The following is a 19,052-nucleotide window of genomic DNA, read 5'->3' on the forward strand; positions in this document are numbered from 1 at the left end:
AGTGTAATGACTCCAGCTTTGTTATTCTCAAGATTGCTTTTGGGGAGCCTGGGTAGCTTAGTCGGTTGAGTGTCCAATTCTTGATCTTGTCTCAGGTCATGGTCCCCGGGTCCCAAGGTCCCAGGGTTCCAGGATAGTGGGATCAAGGCTTGCATTGTCAGGCTCGACACTGAGCCTGGAGCCTGAGTTTCTCTCTCTCTCTCCCTCTCCCCAGTTCTGTCTGTGCATGCTCTCTCTCTCTCTTTCTCTCCCTCTCAAAAAAAAAAAAAAAAAAAAAAAAAGCTTTGGCTATTTAAGGACTTTTGTGGTTCCATATGAATTTTAGGGTTTATTTTTCTATTTCTATGAAAAAAGTGCCACTGGATTTTTGGTAGAGATTGCGTTGAGTCTATAGATTACTTTGGATAATATGAACATTTTGACAGTATTAATTCTTCTGATCCATAAATTTGAGATATCTTTCTTCTTATTTGTGCCTTCTTCAATTTTTTTTATTAATGTCTTATATTTTCTACATGTACAGAACTTTCACCTCCTCAGTTAAATTTATTCTTGGGCTGCCTGGGTGGCTCAGTCAGTTAAGCATCCGACTTCGGCTCAGGCTGTGGTCTCGTGGTTTGTGAGTTGGAGCCCCATGTCAGGCTCTGTGCTGACAACTCAGACCCTGGAGCCTGCTAAGGATTCTGTGTCTCCCTCTCTCTCTGTCCCTCCCCCACTCATGCTCTATCTCTGCCTCTGAAAAATAAAGAAACACTGAAAAAATTTTTTAATTTATTCTTAAGTATTTTGTTGTTTTAGTTTTTAAATATTTATTTATTTTTGAGAGAGAGAGACAGCAGGAGTTGGGGAGGGGCAGAGAGGAGAAGGAGACACAGAATCCAAAGCAGGCTCCAGGCTCTGAGCCCTCAGCACAGAGCCCAAGAAGGGGCTCGAACTCACGAACTGCAAGATCATGGCCTGAGCTGAAGTCGGATGCCTGACTGAGCCACGCAGCCACCCCAGTGTTTTATTGGTTTTAATGCAATGTAGTGTAAATGGGAATTTTAAAAGTTTCTTTTTCAGATAGTTTGCTGTTTGAAGTGTCTATAAGGCAGGACTGACACTGACCCTTCATGGTCACTTCAGGGAGAGACAGACAGAAACGAGAGGGAAAATAGAGACTAGAACCATGTATTTAAAGACAAGAAGTCATTAATAATAGAAAGAAAATGGAATCTAATTTGGAATATTTCAAAACCCTGGCTTTCATGTGTCTCTAAATTGGTATTCATCTTGGGACACCTGGGTGGCTCAGTCGGTTAAGCATCCGACTTCGGCTCAGGTCACGATCTCGCGGTCCGTGAGTTCAAGCCCTGCGTCGGGCTCTGTGCTGACAGCTCGGAGCCTGGAGCCTGTTTCAGATTCTGTGTCTCCCTCTCTCTGCCCCTCCCCTGTTCATGCTCTGTCTCTCCCTGTCTCAAAAATAAATAAAACGTTTAAAAAAAATTTAAAAAAAATTGGTATTCATCTTTACATACACTTTCTATAGACTATGACTATATAGTGTAATAAAATTGATTATTGACATAAGAATTTGTTTGATGTAGACTAAAACTGAAATTGGACATGCTGGTTTTCCCTTGTGTCCGTAGCAATCAAAACCTTCAGAGGCAACCACAAAGTGTTCCAAACCTAAATAAGAACCCTGCTCTGTGCATACATATGTGTGCTTACTGTGCGTGTTTGCTGTGGGAATGAGAGAAACATGCAGGGAATATTTTAACCTGTAGAAACAAGTTTCCTAGCGTATTCCTAACAAGGCTCTGATGCAATATTTGTGGAAGATCTAATCCTGACCTCATCAGTACTCACCAGTGTTGACTGATTGAAAGCTTCCTAGGTGCCAGGTACTATATTAAATGTAGAGATATGATATTTAGCAAAATGGAGTTCCTGTCCTCAGAGGTTATATAGTCTGTGCACATCAGAGAGATTTCCAAATGAATGTAGATGTGAATCTATATCCTGGGCCTTCCAGTGCTAACTAACTACTCCACGGTGCAGACTAAATTTAACATTCACTGTTTTGCTTACTCGTTACTGTTTATATGGGTCTATTTTAAAGAAAATTATAGACAATAAAACACAGAGGCAGCCTCTCATTTTTTCTGAACAACTCTCCTTTCCTATCAAGGGAGAGTTCATCTGGATTCGTTCCACGGAGAGCTCATTAGTGTTGGCATCTTATTTCTTCTACCAGATGTGGTTACTATTTTCATTTTATTCCAGGTAGCAGAGTACCAAACTAAAATTGCTAATGCTAAGTTCAGAGAAGTCCTGGGAAGAACTGACTGCAAGAGAACAAGAACAAAGAGGGAAAGGTAGGCAGTTTCATGACCTCTTTCTATTGGACATTGGTGAAGGAAATGCAGAAGAGAGTTGACATTCTGAACCTTTATTGTCAGAACTTTGCTCTAAACTCCAGGAAGCCTTTCTGACTACTCTTAGATCTAGCATTACAGCAGCTGTTCTCGAAGTATGGTCTCTGGACCGGGAAATCAACCTCACCTTAGAACTTGTTCAAAATGCAAATTCTCGGGGGTGCCTGGGTGGCTCAGTCGGTTAAGCGTCCGACTTCGGCTCAGGTCATGATCTCACGGTTGGTGGGTTCGAGCCCCGTGTCAGGCTCTGTGCTGACAGCTCAGAGCCTGGAGCCTGCTTCAGATTCTGTGTCTCCCTCTCTCTCTGCCCCTCCCCCACTCGCGCTCTGTCTCCCTCTGTCTCAAAAATAAATAAACATTTTTTAAAAAATGCAAATTCTCGGGGCACCTAGGTGGCTCAGTTGGTTAAACATCCGACTTCAGCTCAGGTCATGATCTCACGGTTCTTGAGTTTGAGCCCTGCGTCACGCACTATGTTGACAGCTCAGAGCCTGGAGACTGTCTTCAGACTCTGTCTCCCTCTCTCTCTGTCCCTCCCCTGGTTGTGCTGTCTCTCTCTCTCTCTCTCTCTCTCTCTCAAAAATAAATAAAATATTAACAAAAAAATGTTAAAAAATGCAAATTGTCAGGCCCCACCAGAGACCAAGGAGTCAGAAACTCTGGGACAGGGTCCCAACAAACATTTTGCCATGTCTCTCTTATTAATAAATCAATTGAGACAGAAGATAGATTCTTCAGGGATTCCTGGATGGCTCAATCGGTAGAGCGTGTGACTCTTGACCTCAGTGTTGTGAATTCCAGCCCCAGGTTGGGTGTGGAGCCTATTTAAAAAAAAAATAAAAGGTGGATCCTTCTTGCTGGATCCTAACTTCCTTCTTCCTGGGGTTAGCTATAGGAAAGAGCGAATGGTGCCATTAATCATAAAATTATACCAAGCAAACAGGGAAGGAACATTGAAAGAGTTTGGAGAGCAGAAGCAGAGGGAATTAATTTGGAGGTACTTAAGAGATGCACAAAATGGGGGTGCCCGAGTGGCTTAGTCAGTTAAGCGTCGACTTCGGCCCAGGTTGTGGTTTCGGTTTGTGAGTTCGAGCCCCACCTTGCACTCTGTGCTCACAGCTCGGAGCCTGGAGCCTGCTTCAGATTCTGCGTCTCCCTCTCTCTCTGCTCCTCCCCCGTTCACATTCTGTTTCTCTCTCTCCCTCAAAATAAATAAATATTAAAAAAAAATTTTTGATGTCTTTTATATTTATTTTATTTGATTCCGTTTCCAGAGATCTTCATTTATTTGGGCAGTTTCTGTCTGGTATCTTACGAGAGGAGTTAGCAAACTTTCTAGAAATGATCAGATAGTAAATCATGAGGGTTTGCAAGACAAATGGTCTCTTGGAATTCCTCAAGTCTACCATGGTAGCACAAGAGCAAATGAGTGTTACCGTGCTCCAACAAAACTTTATTTACAAAACCTGTGGGGGGCTGGATTTAATCTGCAGGCTATAGTTTGTCACCCCCGTCATATCTGCTGCCGTGAGACTCCCTTTAATATTGCCAGTAGCACAGGTCTGGCACTAACCTTTGGTTTCTCTGAAAAAGTCTTTTTTTCCCCTTCATTGACAAGATGTTTTTGTTGGCTAACAGAATACTGGATTTTGTGGGTTTGGTTTTTTTTTTTCCTTTCAGTATTTTGAAGATGCCAAGTCATTGTCTTCTGGCTAACATTGCTTCTCATGAGAAGTTTGCTGTAACTCTCACCTTTGCTTTTCTATATATGATGAGTTTTTTATTCCTTTGGCCCTCTTCAAGACTTCTTTTTTTTTTTTTAAGTTTTTTTTTTTAATGTTTTTATTTATTTTTGAAGGAGAGAGAGAGGGAGACAGAACATAAGTGGAACCAAATTAAAATGATTGGGCACTGTAATAGACCTAACATTTGATTTTCCCAGCATCTTTACCCCCACATAGCGGTGGAAGAGAACTTCCTTTGGTCAATGCCACATGTCTCTTTGGGGTTGCTTCGTCCTGCTGGCCTTTGGGTGGTAAGAAGGACCCAGGTCCTCCCTCTCGTAGTATTCTGGCTACGATGATTGATTCAGAGGTGAGCATGTGAGAGAAGGAGGAACAAAATCCTTCTTCAGAAATTTCCCTAACATAGATGAAAAATTTCTGTCTCTTGGGATCATAGAGCTGGAAGGATTCACAGCTCCCTCTTCTCCACTGCTTGAAGGAAATCCTGTGTGTGGCGGGACTGAAAGATTGGGAGAAGCGAGTCCTGGCAGCATCAGTTCTCTGACTTCGGGCCATAACATGTTCAGTTTCTCTGGTTCCTTCAGTTCTCTGTGTGTGATCCACCCCAGTTACCAAAAATCCTTTTTTAAGTTGGTTTGATTTGGGTTGTTCAGTGCTCCAGAAAGTATCCCTACTGATTTATGCCGTAGGCGGCATTCAAGTCTTGCCATTTTAGGGGTGGCCGGGTGGCTCAGTGGGTTAAGCATTTGACTTCCGCTCAGGTCATAATCTTGCGGTCTGTGAGTTCAAGCCCCACATTGGGCTCGGCACTGGTGGTGCGGAGTCTGCTTGGGATTTTCTCTCTCTCTCTCTCTCTCTGTCCCTCCTCTACTTGCGCTCTCTCTCTCAAAATAAATACACTTTAAAAAAATTTTTTTAACGTCTTGCCATTATAAAGAACACTGTGAAGCAACTTAGTAGCTACATCTTTTGCACACATGCATGCTTTCTTTCCACATTAAGAAACATTTCCAAAGTAGGAATTGCTGACTCATAGAACACGCAGATCTGAAAGGCTTTTGATGTGTGTGAAATTGCCTTCAGAGAGGTTGTCCATTTAGACTTTTGTAAGGAGTGTATATGTCCCTATTTCCTTACAGTCACGGGAATACTGAGTATTATTATTTTTTTAAATTCCCAAGTAGATATACTGCTTTTCTATACCTGTGTATAGAACACCCATACCTGTGTTCCCAAATAATGTCTTAATAGGATCATAAAAAGAGAGCAAAGATCAAACATGGATGGAAATTTGGAATGACACCAGAAAAAAAGGGAGGAGTCCAAAATTTGTTCCAAGAGCATTACCACTATGAATACTCAGCCCTGGGTTTTCCCCCAGAACAGGTATTACGAACTGGCTGAGCCAGTATGAATATTTCAGGGAGAAATAAACTTGAGGAAGTGACAGAAGTCCTACCCTGGGTTACCACCTTAGCCTGGGGCTCCAGTAGGTTATTGGCTGGAGCATTAATAAAAACTCCACACCCTGTGGGGTTAATATATATGCTATAGCGGGGACCCAGATTTCTGGTTCCTGCTCTTGAGGAGTCTGTCTCACCCGCAAAGATGTGGGCTCAACTCCTTCTAGGAATATTGGCCCTGTCACCAACCATTGCAGAAAAATCTCTCCCGTAAGTGCTTGGTGTCAGAGGTGATGTAGGGCAGGTGGCTTCTTTGTCTATTTTTCTCAAATGTTAATATGCGGGAGAAGAGATAACCTTTGACTTATTTTAATTTCCTTCTCGTCTGTTCCTTCTTTGGTTTCATTTCTCCTTTACCCAGAGAGAAAGGCTGAGGCATCAAAAAGGAGCCTTAGGAAAGATAATGTTAAAAAAAAAAAAAAGATAATGTTAAAATATAGTAGAGTCCTAATACCCTGTTCTCTGTAACAGAATTAATTTCCTTCTTGGTACCCTAGGCATAGGTTCTCAGTGATGGTCTCCTAATTGTGGGAGGTTTAAGGCTATGCACTGAGTTATTTGTTACTCATCTGTTCCTCCATTATAGAAAATAAGATTCCTAAAGGCAAGGGCTCAGTCTGCTTAATTCACTGCTATATGCTGAGTTCTTAGGAGAGAGCTTAATTTTTCACTGACTGAATGTATCATTACTGCCCTGAAACCCTTATATTTCCTTAATAGAAACTACCTGGTGACCTTACCAGCCCAGCTTAACTTCCCCTCTACCGAGAAAGTTTGTCTGGATCTGAGCCCTGGGAACCATGATGTAAAATTCACTATTACTCTGGAGACCAAAGACAAGACCCAGAAGTTGCTAGAAACCTCTGGGTTGAAGAAGAGACACTTCCATTGCACCTCCTTTCTGGTAAGCACAGATTCAACCCTGAATCTGCTCCCTTCCTTTCTTATCCTTCTTTGGAGACACTTGGCACAATCTAATTGTAAGTACGATTTCTGTTGCCTTACTTTTGCCACGGTCTTTAAACTTATCTCCCCTAAACGTAAACTCAGCTCCTGGCCATAACTCATTCACCATTTCCTTGACCTTGGATTTCTTCCTTTAGTTTTTGACCTTAACCTCTGAATATCGTTTCCCTTCTTTTTCCTGGCAGTGTGTCTTACAGCCCTAACTTTGCTACCCGCATCTAACTCAGCTCTTTCCTTCCACCCTCCCACTCTGGGGTTGAGACCAGTTGATTCATTCCCCAACATCCTGCTCCTCCAGAGCCCCCTTCTCTTGTCCAGGTACCACCTCCTGCTGGTGGCACAGAAGAAGTGGCTACAATCTGGGTGTCGGGAACTGGAAATAACATCAATTTTGTGGAGAAGAAAAAGGTTCTGATTCAGAGGCAGGAGAACGGCATCTTTATACAAACTGACAAGCCCATCTACAACCCGGGGCACAAAGGTAAGAGGCATACATAGGGGATTCGACAAAAGACTAGGGAAACCACTGCACATATTCCAGAAAGAGGGGCTTTGTGGTTTGGGGGTAGGCCTATGGGGCAGGAGGGAGAAAGTTCTGGAGGGATGAAGCGTGACAAGTGTGGAATGCCTGCTGTGTTACGGAAGCAGAGAAAAGTGGGTGGAGTTGCGTGTGTGTGTGTGTCTGTGTGTGTGTGTGTGTGTGTCTGAAACAAAAGTATACATTTCCCGGGAATGGCGTTTGATCAGTGTAGCTGGGCTGCTGTGTCTTATGGCGAGCTGCTTGTCTGTGAATAAGAAAGCATCAAAAGCATTTGGCTTAAGCTCCTGATATTTGTACTTTGTGCCTTCTTCCCTAGAAGGGCATTCCATTATGATGTTTCCAAGTCAGGGGCTTTTATCTGTCTGTCAGTGTAGGTTGTTTGTTTTGTTTGTTTATTTGTTTGTTTTTTAAAAGTAAACCCTGACCAGGTTTTGCTGACTCAGAAGTGGGGGGGGGGGTGCGGCAGGGAGTGGAAAGAGTGGAAGAAGGACTGGAGAGGGGGAAATCCCTTTGCCAATGATGCCTATTCTATTCTAGTGCATTTCCGCATCGTCACCCTGAACAGCAGCTTTCTTCCCATGAATGACAAGGTGAGAATTCAGTTGGGAAGAAGGAAGGGGAGAGGGGTAGGGCAGACTGAGATAGAGCAGGGAGAAGGAGAAGAGATTCTTCCTAAGAGCGTGAAGAGGTGAAGTCCTCTGAGGAGCAGAATGCTTGTGCTAGCCTCAGGGCACAGGTCCAAAGCCTGCCAGTCCCCAGCAGCCTAAAAACAGCCAGAGGTGCCAGCTCTTAAGCTGATAGCTGCGAACATCAGTTAGGTTAATATTCCTGAGACGTGCTTGTATCCACTGCCCGTTTTAAATGTTTTCCATGTTATTTTATTTTTTATTTTTTAAAAATTTTTGAGAGAGAGAGAGCATGCGAGTGTCAGTGGGGGAGAGCGGCGGGATGGGAGGGGGAGAGAGAGAGAGAGAGAGAGAGAGAGATTTCCAAGAATCTCAGGCTCATGACCTGAGCCCAAATCAAGTGATGGATGTTCAATTGACTGAGCCCCCCAGGAGCCCCTCCACTGTCGTTTTAAGAGTTTCTACAGGGGTGCTGGGTGGCTCGGTAGGTTGAGCGTCTGACTCGATTTCAGCTCAGGTCATGATTCCAGGGTTGTGGGATCAAGCCTCACATCAGGCTCCGTGCTGATGGTGGAGACTGCTTGGGATTCTCTCTCTTTGTCTCTTTCTGCCCGCCGCCCCCCCCCCCTTTGTTCGCGTGTGTGCATGCACACTCTCTCTTCCTCTCTCAAATATAAACAAACAAACAAATAAATAAATAACATAGAAGAGTTTTTGAAAACTTCAAGATTTTCTCTCCAGGAGTGATACCACATGACTTTGCAGTTCAAAAATTAGAAATAATTCAGGAGGGGACGCCTGAGTGGCTCAGGCAGTTGAGCATCCGACTGAGGCTCAGGTAGTGATCTCATGGTTCGTGGGTATGAGCCCTACATCGGGCTCTGTGCTGACAGCTCAGAGTCTGGAGCCTCTTCAGATTTTGTGTCTCCTTCTCTCTCTGCCTCTCCCCTGCTTGCGCTCTGTCTCTCTCTGTCTCTGTCAAATAAACACTGGAAAAAAAAGAAATAATTTAGGAGTATTCCTAGCAAAAATTAGAAATAAGAATATCCAATCCCACCATTTTTTTTTTTTTTTTTTACACTACAAGGCAAGGTGATTTATAAAGTAGGCAATTCTCCTAAGGCTACATTACATGCCTAAGGTAAAAAAATGTGGTAATACTTGGCAATTACTTAAAGGTTCCTTAGACAACTCAGTCCCTGGAATCATAAGCCTTTTGATAGGTTTGATCTCAATTTAGGGCTTGTGTCATTTTTATATTTCTGAAACACTTACCTCACCTCTCAGACATTTCTGCTGCCTTCTTTGCCTTTCATTCACAGCCCATGATACATGATGTGTCATGAAGCTTTTAAAGATAATCATAGGGCAACATTATTGTTATTTCCATCTCCCCTTCTCAGAGTTTCTTTCCTCTCTGTGCAGTGAACCTATGAGCTTTTTTTTTTTAACCATTATCCTCATATTTCATTTTTAGGCTGTTTTCAATTTTTTTATTTTTTAAGTTTTAATTAAAATTTTTTTTTTCACTTATATCCAGGTTAGTTAGCATATAGTGCAACAATGATTTCAGGAGTAGATTCCTTAATGCCCTTTACCCATTGAGACCATCCCCCCACCCACAACCCCTCCAGTAACCCTCTGTTTGTCCTCCATATTTAAGAGTCTCTTCTGTTTTGTCCCCCTCCCTGTTTTTACATGATTTTTGTTTCCCTTCCCTTGTGTTCATCTGTTTTGTATCTTAAAGTCCTCATATGAGTGAAGCCATATGATATTTGTCTTTCTCTGACTAATTTCCCTTAGCATAATGCCCTCCAGTTCCATCCACGTAGTTGCAAATGGCAAGATTTCATTCGTTTTGATGGCTGAGTAATACTCCATTGTATATATTTACCACATCTTCTTTATCCATTCATCCATCCATGGACATTTGGGCTCTTTCCAGACTTTGGCTATTGTCGATAGCGCTGCTATAAACACGGGGGTGCACGTGTCCCTTCGAAACAGCACACCTGTATCCCTTGGATCAATACCTAGTAGTACAATTGCTGGGTTGTAGAAGCTATGAGCTTCTTGGTGAGTAGCTTCCTCTGCCATTACTTTCTTTCCCAATTTGGAATTCTTTTTAGCTTCTCCTTCCTGTCACCTGTATCCTTTCTGTATCAATCGGGTTTAATATTGACTAGTTATTTCTTAACAGACTGTTAATTCCAGAGCAGAGAGGAAAGGCTAGGGGAAAATGTGACCACAGCCCAGTATTATTTTAGACTCCACTGGCCCCTGAAGGTGCCTGAAGGTTAAGGGTCCCATTAACTACCTTTCTTCTATTATCTCTCCTCTGCTCAAATTAGACCCCATTACTGAGAGTTGTTCTGATTTCCACAGTTATTCTCTCTTTCTATCTTAAAATTACTTCTTCTCCCCTACACCATTTCTTTAGCCAGCCCCCTACTCCAAGTTCCAAATTTGAAACTCCTGTTTGAAACACTGAAATCAACTAAAGGAATTTTACTAAGAAACTGAGGGACAAAAATTGTGAAGTTAAGCGACTGAAGTATACTTGAGATTAACTGAGCCTATCTACTTTGGTGGCAACACCCATTTATTCAGAAACCTCAGCCTACTTCCAGGTGGAAACGCTATCTTCTTACTTGAACACTTGTTGTTTTCCGGAGCCTGCTTCTAAGTAATTGGTGTTCTTCCCGCCTCTTGACTCTCCGTGTGAGGAAAGTACTTTGTTATCTGAGAAGTGTTCTTTTTCTCTAATTTTTAGCCATCCATAGTAATCTCATTTTTGTCTCCTTATTGTCTGTATAGCTCTGGTTTGTGCAAGTCTCAAGCCTCTCCTTTGACCCCGAAGGGGAATGGAATGTGCCACCTCAAAATGGGCCACTGTGGCATGTGGATTGTTTTGAACTGCGGGTAATCAAGAGCCAGCATGCTCAGGAAACATTTTTTTTTTTCCTCTCTCTTAACTGACTGAGAGAACTGAAATAGGAGGCCTGGCCCAGTTGCTTTTTTTTATCTAAAGGATTAGATATATAACTTTTTTTATCTAAAGGATTTATCTGGGGGCACCTCGGTAGCTCAGTCGGTTGAGGTCAGGTCATGATCCCAGGGTCGTGGAATGGAGCCCCAAGTCGGGCTCCATATTGAGCCTGGAGACTGCTTAAGATTCTCTCTCTGTCTCCTTCTGCCCCTCTCCCCCTGCTCCTGTGCTCTCTCGTGCATGTTCTCTCTCTCTTTCAAAAAAAAATATTTATCTACATGGTAAGGCAAAGATTTGATTACCAACCATTTGTTCTTCTGCTCTCTCTGTGACTTGCCCGGTGTCCCTTTGAAACCCCAGGCACCTTTGCCATTCCTTAGCTCAGGATGATACAGAATCTTCAATTGCCTGACTGCCTTGGGGTCTCATTGTCTTTGTGGGGCTCCCAAATGCCAGTAATCAAATGTTTTTCTCCTGCTAATCTATCTTTGGATTACTAGGCTAGCCAAAGACACTAGAAGGGGGAAATTTTTCTGTCCCTCTAATCCTTACCTCTCATTTTTTTGGTTTTTCTGAAGAACTGCCATGATCCTTGATATCCAGGCTGACAGCTGCCTTGACATGACGTGGTGCTTGGCCCAAGAATCAAAGGCAAACACCACCTTGACTTCATTTCTGTTTCCTTCCAAGAGAGATGCAGCCCTTGAACCCTCTCTGAGACCACACATCTAAATTCCAGCTTTCAATCCCATTTAGTTTTTTTTTTTTTTAAACGTTTATTTATTTTTGAGACAGAGAGAGACAGAGCATGAACGGGGGAGGGGCAGAGAGAGGGAGACACAGAATCTGAAACAGGCTCCAGGCTCCGAGGGGTCAGCACAGAGCCCGACGCGGGGCTCAAACTCACGGACCGCGAGATCATGACCTGAGCCGAAGTCGGATGCTCAACTGACTGAGCCACCCAGGCGCCCCAATCCCATTTAGTTTTTAAGTGTATGTAATACTACTTGGAATGGCCTGAACTTAATAGGTGTACAGTCTCTAATCTGAGTTTTAATTGCATTAACGTTTATGTATGTATGTATGTATGTATGTATGTATGTGTGTATTTCGCATTTATTGATTTTGAGAAATGTACGAGCACATGAGCAGGGGAGGCGCAGAGAGAGAGAGGGAGAGAGAGAATCCCAGGCAGGCTCCACGCTCAGCATGGAGCCCGACTCTGGGCTTGACCCTAGGATCCTGTGATCACGACCTGGTGGAAATCACAAGCCGGATGCTCAACCGAATGAGCCACACAGGCGCCCCTGCATGTATCTCTTCAAAAGCGTATTTCAGGGGCACCTGGCTGGCTCAGTCTGTAGGTCATGCGACTCTTGATCTCGGGGATGTGAGTTTGACCCCCATGATGATTGTACAGATTGCTTGAAATCTTTAGGGGTGCCTGTGTGGCTCGACTGGTTAAGTGTCCGACTCTTGATTTTGGCTCCGGTCATGATCTCACGGTTGGTGAGATCGAGCCCCATGTCCAGCTCCGCACTGACAAGGCAGAGTGTGCTTGGGATTCTCCCTCTCCCTCTCTCACTGCCCCTTTCCCCTGTGTGTGCGCGTGCGCACACACTCTCTCTCTCAAAATAACTAAATAAACCATAAAAAAAATTTTTTTAAATCTTAAAAAAAAAAAAGAAAAAGTACATCTTAAATAATCATGATCTCATTATCAAACCTAAGGAAATTAATAAGAATCATTTACTATCATGTAACACCTGTCTTAAGTTAGGGTTTTTTCAAATGGCTGATTTTTTTTTTTTTTCAAACTAGGATCTGATTAAATTCATGCATTACATTTGATTGTTACATCTTTCAAATCTCTCATAATTTAAAATGTCTTATTTTTTCATTGTCGCCTTATATATTTTTTAGGAGAGAGAGCGAGAGACGTGATCAGGCTAAATGACTTGTAGAATGTCCCCATTCCAGAAAATGACATTGACTTTTGAGGAAGCCTAGTTGTCTTATAGAATATTCAACGTTCTTTTTTTATTTTTTATTAAAAAAAATTTTTTTTAATGTTTATTTATTTTTGAGACAGAGAGAGAGAGCATGAACAGGGGAGGGTCAGAGAAAGAGGGAGGCACAGAATCTGAAACAGGCTCCAGGCTCTGAGCTGTCAGCACAGAGCTCGACGCGGGGCTTGAACTCACAGACCGCGAGATCATGACCTGAGCTGAAGTCGGACGCTTAACCGACTGAGCCACCCAGGTGCCCTTCAAGGTTCCTTTTTAAAAAAAACTGTTTATTTATTTACTGTGAGAGACAATGAGAGGGGCAGAGAGAGGGGGAGAAAGAGAATCCCAAGCAGTCTCCATGCCCAACACAGGACTCCGATCCCCACCAACCATGAGATCATGACCTGAGCTGAAACCAAGGGTCAGACCCTCACCTGACTGAGCCGCCCACATGCTCCAAAATATCTGACATTCTTCATTCGTCTGGTTATGTCTTTCTTTGTAGTCTAACTTGCTCCCCTATGTTCTGGAAGTAGTTCTGAGGTCTTCATTAGATTTAAACTGAACCTTTTTGGCTAAAGTATTTATCAGGAAATGCTGTGAACACCCAATGTATCTCTTCAGAAGATACCTAATGTCAGGTTGTCCTGTTATTAGTGATGATGAGTTTGATTACTTATTTAAGGTGGTGATAGCCTAATTTCTCCAGGTAAAGGTATGTCTTCTTCTTAAAATTTTTAAAATGTTATTTATTTATTTATTTATTTATTTATTTATGTATTTAAATGTGAGCTCTATGCCCAACCTGTGGCTTGAATTCATGACCTCAAGGTCAAGAGTCACATGCTGTACTGACTGACCCAGCCAGGCACCCCTGTCTTTTTTTTTTTTTTTAATTAGCAAGTAATTTTGGTGACACTTTGACACTTAGCCCAATAACCCGTTCACCATGAACTTAGTGGTTTTAGCGTCCATTTTCTTGAAGAAACTATACAGGGTCCTTTGATGGAACTCTTTTAAACAACGTATTTTTTAGCGGTACCTGGGTGAGTCAGTTGGTTAAGCGGCTGACTTCAGGTCATGATCTTGCGGTTCCTGGGTTTGAGCCCCACATCAGGCTCTCTGCTGTCAGCACGGAGCCTGCTTCAGATCCTCTGCCTTCCTCTCTCTCTGCCCCTCCCCTGCTCATGCTGTCTTTCTCATTCTCTTTCTCTCTCTCTCTCTCTCTCTCTCAAAAATAAATAAAACATTAAAAAAAATTTTTTTTAATGTTTTATTTATTTTTGAGACAGAGCATGAGCAGGGGAGGGGCAGAGAGAGAGGGAGACACAGAATCTGAAGCAGGCTCCAGGCTCCGAGCTGTCAGCCCAGAGCCTGACGCGGGGCTCAAACTCTTGAACCATGAGATTATGACCTGAGCCAAAGTCTGCACTTAACTGACTGAGCCACCCAGGCGCCCCCAATACTTTCTTTTAAGGCATGTGGTGTAGAGCACTAAGGGATGCAAAAGCATCAGAAGCTTCATTTCTTCAGTTTCTGGAGACTGGCAATCCCTTTGAGGAAATCTCTTCTCTCTCCTCCCCCAGCCAATAAGCTTTTGCTCATTGTTACCCTTATGGAGGCACCAAAGAGCCATTTAGAAAGGCTCAGAGAAAGACAGACCTTGTGAATTTTTTTTTTTTTTTTTAGAGGGAGGTCACAAGTGAGAGGGTGGAGAGACAGAATCCCATGAGGGGCAGAGAGAGGGAGAGAGAAGCAGGGCTCACCCGAAGTGGGGCTCAAACTCACCAACCGTAAGATCATGACCCGAGCCTCAGCCAGATGCTTAACCGACTGAGCCACCCAGGTGGCCCCTTGTGAACCTTTTGCTTTCGGCCCATCCTTATTGAGTATCCTGCTTTAACCCACGTTGTCTGGTTTTCCTTTTCAGTACTCCATGGTGGAACTGCAGGTAGGTAGAAGTTTCCTTTCCTTTTCTGTCAGCTGTGGAAAAGGGGAGATGATTTCGGTGCTCAACCCCGAGGCCAGAAACCACTCTGAGATGTTGGCCCAGTGCCCAAGATGGAGCCCGCGGCCCAGCACCCACAATTCCCCCCAAGCCATGCCTGCTCTCTGGCCTGTGCTCTCCCACCCTCTCAGGCCTGAACCTCTGTAGATAAGGACACACTGCCCTGCGGCCACCAGCCTTCCCACTCTGATTCCTGTGACTTCTCTTCTCCATGCGAGTTCCACTGGGCTCAGTTCTGTACTCCTCTTATTGTCATGGCCGTTCTTGTAGACGTTCAGCAGTTGGCTATGATGTGAATACCTGTGGGCAGTGCCGAGAAGGACAGGGACCAGAAAGTTGGAATATCTCATGGCATTGCCTCCATTGTTCTGTTACCTTATCTGTCAGGTAGCTTACGATAAATTCCCTCAGCATTACCCCTACATAGGCACCGAGAACAAACAACTCTCTGTAAAGGCCATCCTAAAGCCCACTTTCTGAAACTGACAATAACACCTTAGAGGACTCGATCCGACTCTTTGAATCCACAAGGATGCTTTTCTTCCCCAGTGGGGTCCGGCCCTATAGGAAAATTTATTTAGCAACAAGAAAACTATAAATGAAAACTTAGCCACAAAGAAAATTATGAATGAAACAGGGGGCCCTTCTTCCTGGACGCAGACCACGGAGGTCATGAATCCCAGGGAGTGGGATTCTTTACCTGCGCTTTGTGTCTTTACCTGCTTTTTGTAGCGCAGAGCGAGAGACGGGCAGGTACGTCATGAAGTTTCTTTTTAATGAACGCAGGACCCAAATAGCAACAGGATTGCCCAGTGGCTGGAAGTGATGCCGGAGCAAGGCATTGCGGACCTGTCCTTCCAACTGGCCCCAGAGGCAACGCTGGGGACCTATACCGTGGCAGTGGCTGGGGGCAAGACCTTTGGCACCTTCCTTGTGGAAGAATATGGTAGGTGGGAGAATCAGCAGGTCAGAGCGTTGGACAGAATCTTGCCCCCAAGTCAGCAAAGGTACAGTAAAATATACTACGGGGAGGGATTCTTGATTCGTTTTTGAATCCTGGCTAAGCCAGCTAATAACGTTAGGAGCATTTTTGCCTTGCTCGTCCCCTCCCTTAACTTAATTCATTTAATTATCACTGTTTCTATATCCCTCTGTCTACTGTCGGTACGGTCAAATCCTTTTTCTTGCCCATTTTTGTTTCCACTCTCCCCAGTGCTGCCTAAGTTTCAGGTGGATGTGGTGGAACCCAAGCAGTTATGGACTGTGGAGGAGTCCTTCTTAGTGAAAATTTGTTGTAGGTGAGACTAAAGCTCTGGATCTGGTGGAGATTACAGCTATATGGAGAAGAGTGACAGGGGAGAGTGGTTATGGAGGCGGTGGTTAAGACTCGAGACATTTTATGCGGTCCAGAGCCGTGACTTCTCCCGGAACACATTTTCTTTTTTTGTTTTGTTTTTTTGGGGGGTTTTGGGTTTTTTGTGTTTTGTTTTAGAAAGAGAGAGAGTGAGAGGGCACTCAAGCGGGGGAGGGAGGGAGGAGACAGAGAGAGAGAGAGAGAGGGAGAGACTCTTAACCAGGGTCCACAGTCCACGCTCAGCACAGTGTCTGACATGGGGTTTGATCCCATGACCCTGGGATCATGATCTGAGCTGAAATCAAGAGTTGGCAGTCAACCGGCTGAGCTACCCAGGTGCCCCTACATTTTCTTTTTTTTTTCCTTATTTATTTATTTATTTATTTATTTATTTATTTATTTATTTTTGAGGGAGAAAGTGTGCATGAGCGGGGGAGGGGCAGAGAGAGAGAGAGGGAGGCAGACGATCCAAAGCAGGTTCAGCCCTGTCAGCAGCCAGTAAGCCCACCGTGGGACTCAGACTCACGAACGGTGAGATCATGACCTGAGCGGAAGTCAGACGCTCCACTGACTATGCCACCCAGGTGCCCCTCAGCATTATTAGTGTCCGCTTTGTGTGGAACACAACAGTGAATCCCATGAGAAATCGGGGTAAGGAGAAAGAAAAGCATCGATCTCGGTCCTTCGGATGGTATTTGTTGTGTGGTGGCCGACACCCTAAGGCTTTGGGTAAAGCAGGGAAGTGGACCAGACCAGTGAAGGGTAGGACAGTCAGTGCTTCCAGAGGCTGGAGTACAGAAAAGAAGGAAAAGTGGTGTTTTGGAAGAGGAGGGCTGGATCTCAAGTGGAATCTCCCAACTCTGACTTGCCATGCTTCTCTGGGTTAGGTACACCTACGGAAAGCCCATGCGAGGGTCAGCACAGGTATCCGTGTGTCAAAAGGCGTATACTCACCATTTTCCAGAGGCAGAATGGGAACAGCTACCCGACAGATGCAAGAACCTTTCTGGACAGGTGAGTAAAGGGGATGTAACAAGGGAAACTTATTCCTGTGTCCGAAAGTAACTAAGCACCAATATACCAATATAGAAAAGTAGTAAAAACCCCAAAGTAGGAACCTTTTCACACAATCGTCGTCCCAGTTCCAAAGCACAAGGCAGTCTTCTTTATTCTAAACAGGTGAAGTCTTTTAGAATCTGCCCTGGAGTCGAGAAATTAAGCTAAATCCTTGCGAGGCACAATTTTCCTGCCCTGCAGTTGGTTCTTTCTCCCCCTCTCCGATCTTGGAGCTTCAACGTTGCTTCATGATTATCTGTGTCGGAGGAGAGTTTTTCTTTCTTTTTTTTTTTTTTTTTTAACGTTTATTTATTTTTGAGGCAGGGAGAGACAGAGCATGAACAGGGGAGGGGCAGAGAGAGAGGGAGACACAGAATCAGAAGCAGGCTCCAGACTCCGAGCCATCAGCCCAGAGCCCGACACGGGGCTCGAACTCACGGACCGTGAGATCGTGACCTGAGCTGAAGTCGGACGCCCAACCGACTGAGCCACCCAGGCGCCCCATAGAGAGTTTTTCTTTCTTAAACGTGGCGAAACTAAAGTATGGAGATCAGAATTTCTGTCCATGGTATATTATCAAGTGGGAGTAGAAGTTAGGTGATTCATCCTCCCTTTCTCTCTCCCTGATTGCCTCGCTAGACTGACAAATCAGGATGCTTCTCAGTTTCCGTGGATATGTCCACCTTCAACCTCACTGGTTACACGTACAGCCACAGCATCAATATTGTGGCTACCGTGGTGGAGGAAGGAACAGGTAAGTTGGACACGCCTGCCTTCATTAAGAAAAGAGACAGGAGAAGGGATGTCCTAGGAACAGACCCATCGAGAGGGCTCAAGACCTACCCTCATTAGTGTTTGGGAACGAGTCTGTTCTTAGTTCACCGTCAAAGGGAAATGCCGGATTCCAATCTGTCATTCACTACCTATTTCCCCAAAAGTTTGGGGAGGAGGAGTTCGTTTGGATCTTTGGCCGGAAATGTGTTCAGTTTCATACGTCCAAGGTGGCACTGTCCTCTCAGGGATTTTACGTTACACACACCAGGTGTTTAGGTCATCATACATCTGGTTTCCCTCTTCAGGAGCAGAGGCCAATACCACTCAGGATATCTACATTTCTTCAGAAATGGGATCGATAACCTTTGAAGACACCAAAAATTTTTATTACCCCAACTTCCCCTTCACTGGGAAGGTATGTTGAAACTTGTCTCTACACCCAAAAGGTGCTTAACCATCCGCTGTTGCCTTCTTCCTGGAGACATATAATAATAGCTCATTTAACATTTTTTTTCTCAGTCCTTTATGTGTATTCTCCTGTCTAATCTTTACAACGATCCGATGAGGTAGACACTATTATTGGCCCCGTTTTACCGATGAGGAGACTGAGGCACAGAGAGGTTAAATGATTTTCCAAAAGTTATACAGCTAGTAAGTGGCACCTAGGATCAAACCCAGGCAGACTGCATCCAGAGTATATAGTCTTAATTCCTTGGGTTGTGCTGCCTTTAGTCTCCCATGAGATGTGCCTTGAATATTAATGTGACTTCATTGCCTTTCCCAGTGCCCGGGACTCGTACTCTAATGTCCAAATCTTTGAATTTTAGATCTGCACGGTATCTGGAGAAATCATCTAGTCTCTTCATCTAAGCAAGATTAAACGTGCCTTAACAGGGAGCCAATTATCGCTCCTTAAGCAGTTTCTTCAGAGATTTAAAATTTTCCTTTGTTGGAGTCTTCTTTCTGATACTTAACAATCTGTCCGTCTCTCCAGTTTATCTTTGTTAACGTCCCAAACAGTCGTTCAACACAATAATGTAGCATACTTCTAGATCTATTTAGATCAATCCTTAGCCATCTTGTCTCTAGACCAAGGGTAGA

General features: G+C 44.0%; 1 protein-coding gene across 1 annotated transcript in view; it reads left to right on the top strand.

Annotated features, from left to right (window-relative positions):
• Positions 1-5,773: 5,773 nt before the first annotated feature.
• A2ML1 (alpha-2-macroglobulin like 1) overlaps positions 5,774-19,052 on the top strand; it is a 42,480-nt gene continuing 29,201 nt past the window's right edge. The window contains exons 1-10 of the mRNA XM_042991734.1: positions 5,774-5,838; positions 6,349-6,532; positions 6,913-7,075; positions 7,673-7,725; positions 14,690-14,710; positions 15,554-15,713; positions 15,981-16,065; positions 17,009-17,135; positions 17,817-17,931; positions 18,257-18,366. Coding sequence (XP_042847668.1) covers positions 5,774-5,838; positions 6,349-6,532; positions 6,913-7,075; positions 7,673-7,725; positions 14,690-14,710; positions 15,554-15,713; positions 15,981-16,065; positions 17,009-17,135; positions 17,817-17,931; positions 18,257-18,366 — 1,083 coding nt within the window. The remainder of the gene's footprint in view (positions 5,839-6,348; positions 6,533-6,912; positions 7,076-7,672; positions 7,726-14,689; positions 14,711-15,553; positions 15,714-15,980; positions 16,066-17,008; positions 17,136-17,816; positions 17,932-18,256; positions 18,367-19,052) is intronic.

This window comes from Panthera tigris, chromosome B4 (assembly GCF_018350195.1).
Source record: "Panthera tigris isolate Pti1 chromosome B4, P.tigris_Pti1_mat1.1, whole genome shotgun sequence".
Lineage (NCBI taxonomy): Eukaryota > Metazoa > Chordata > Mammalia > Carnivora > Felidae > Panthera > Panthera tigris.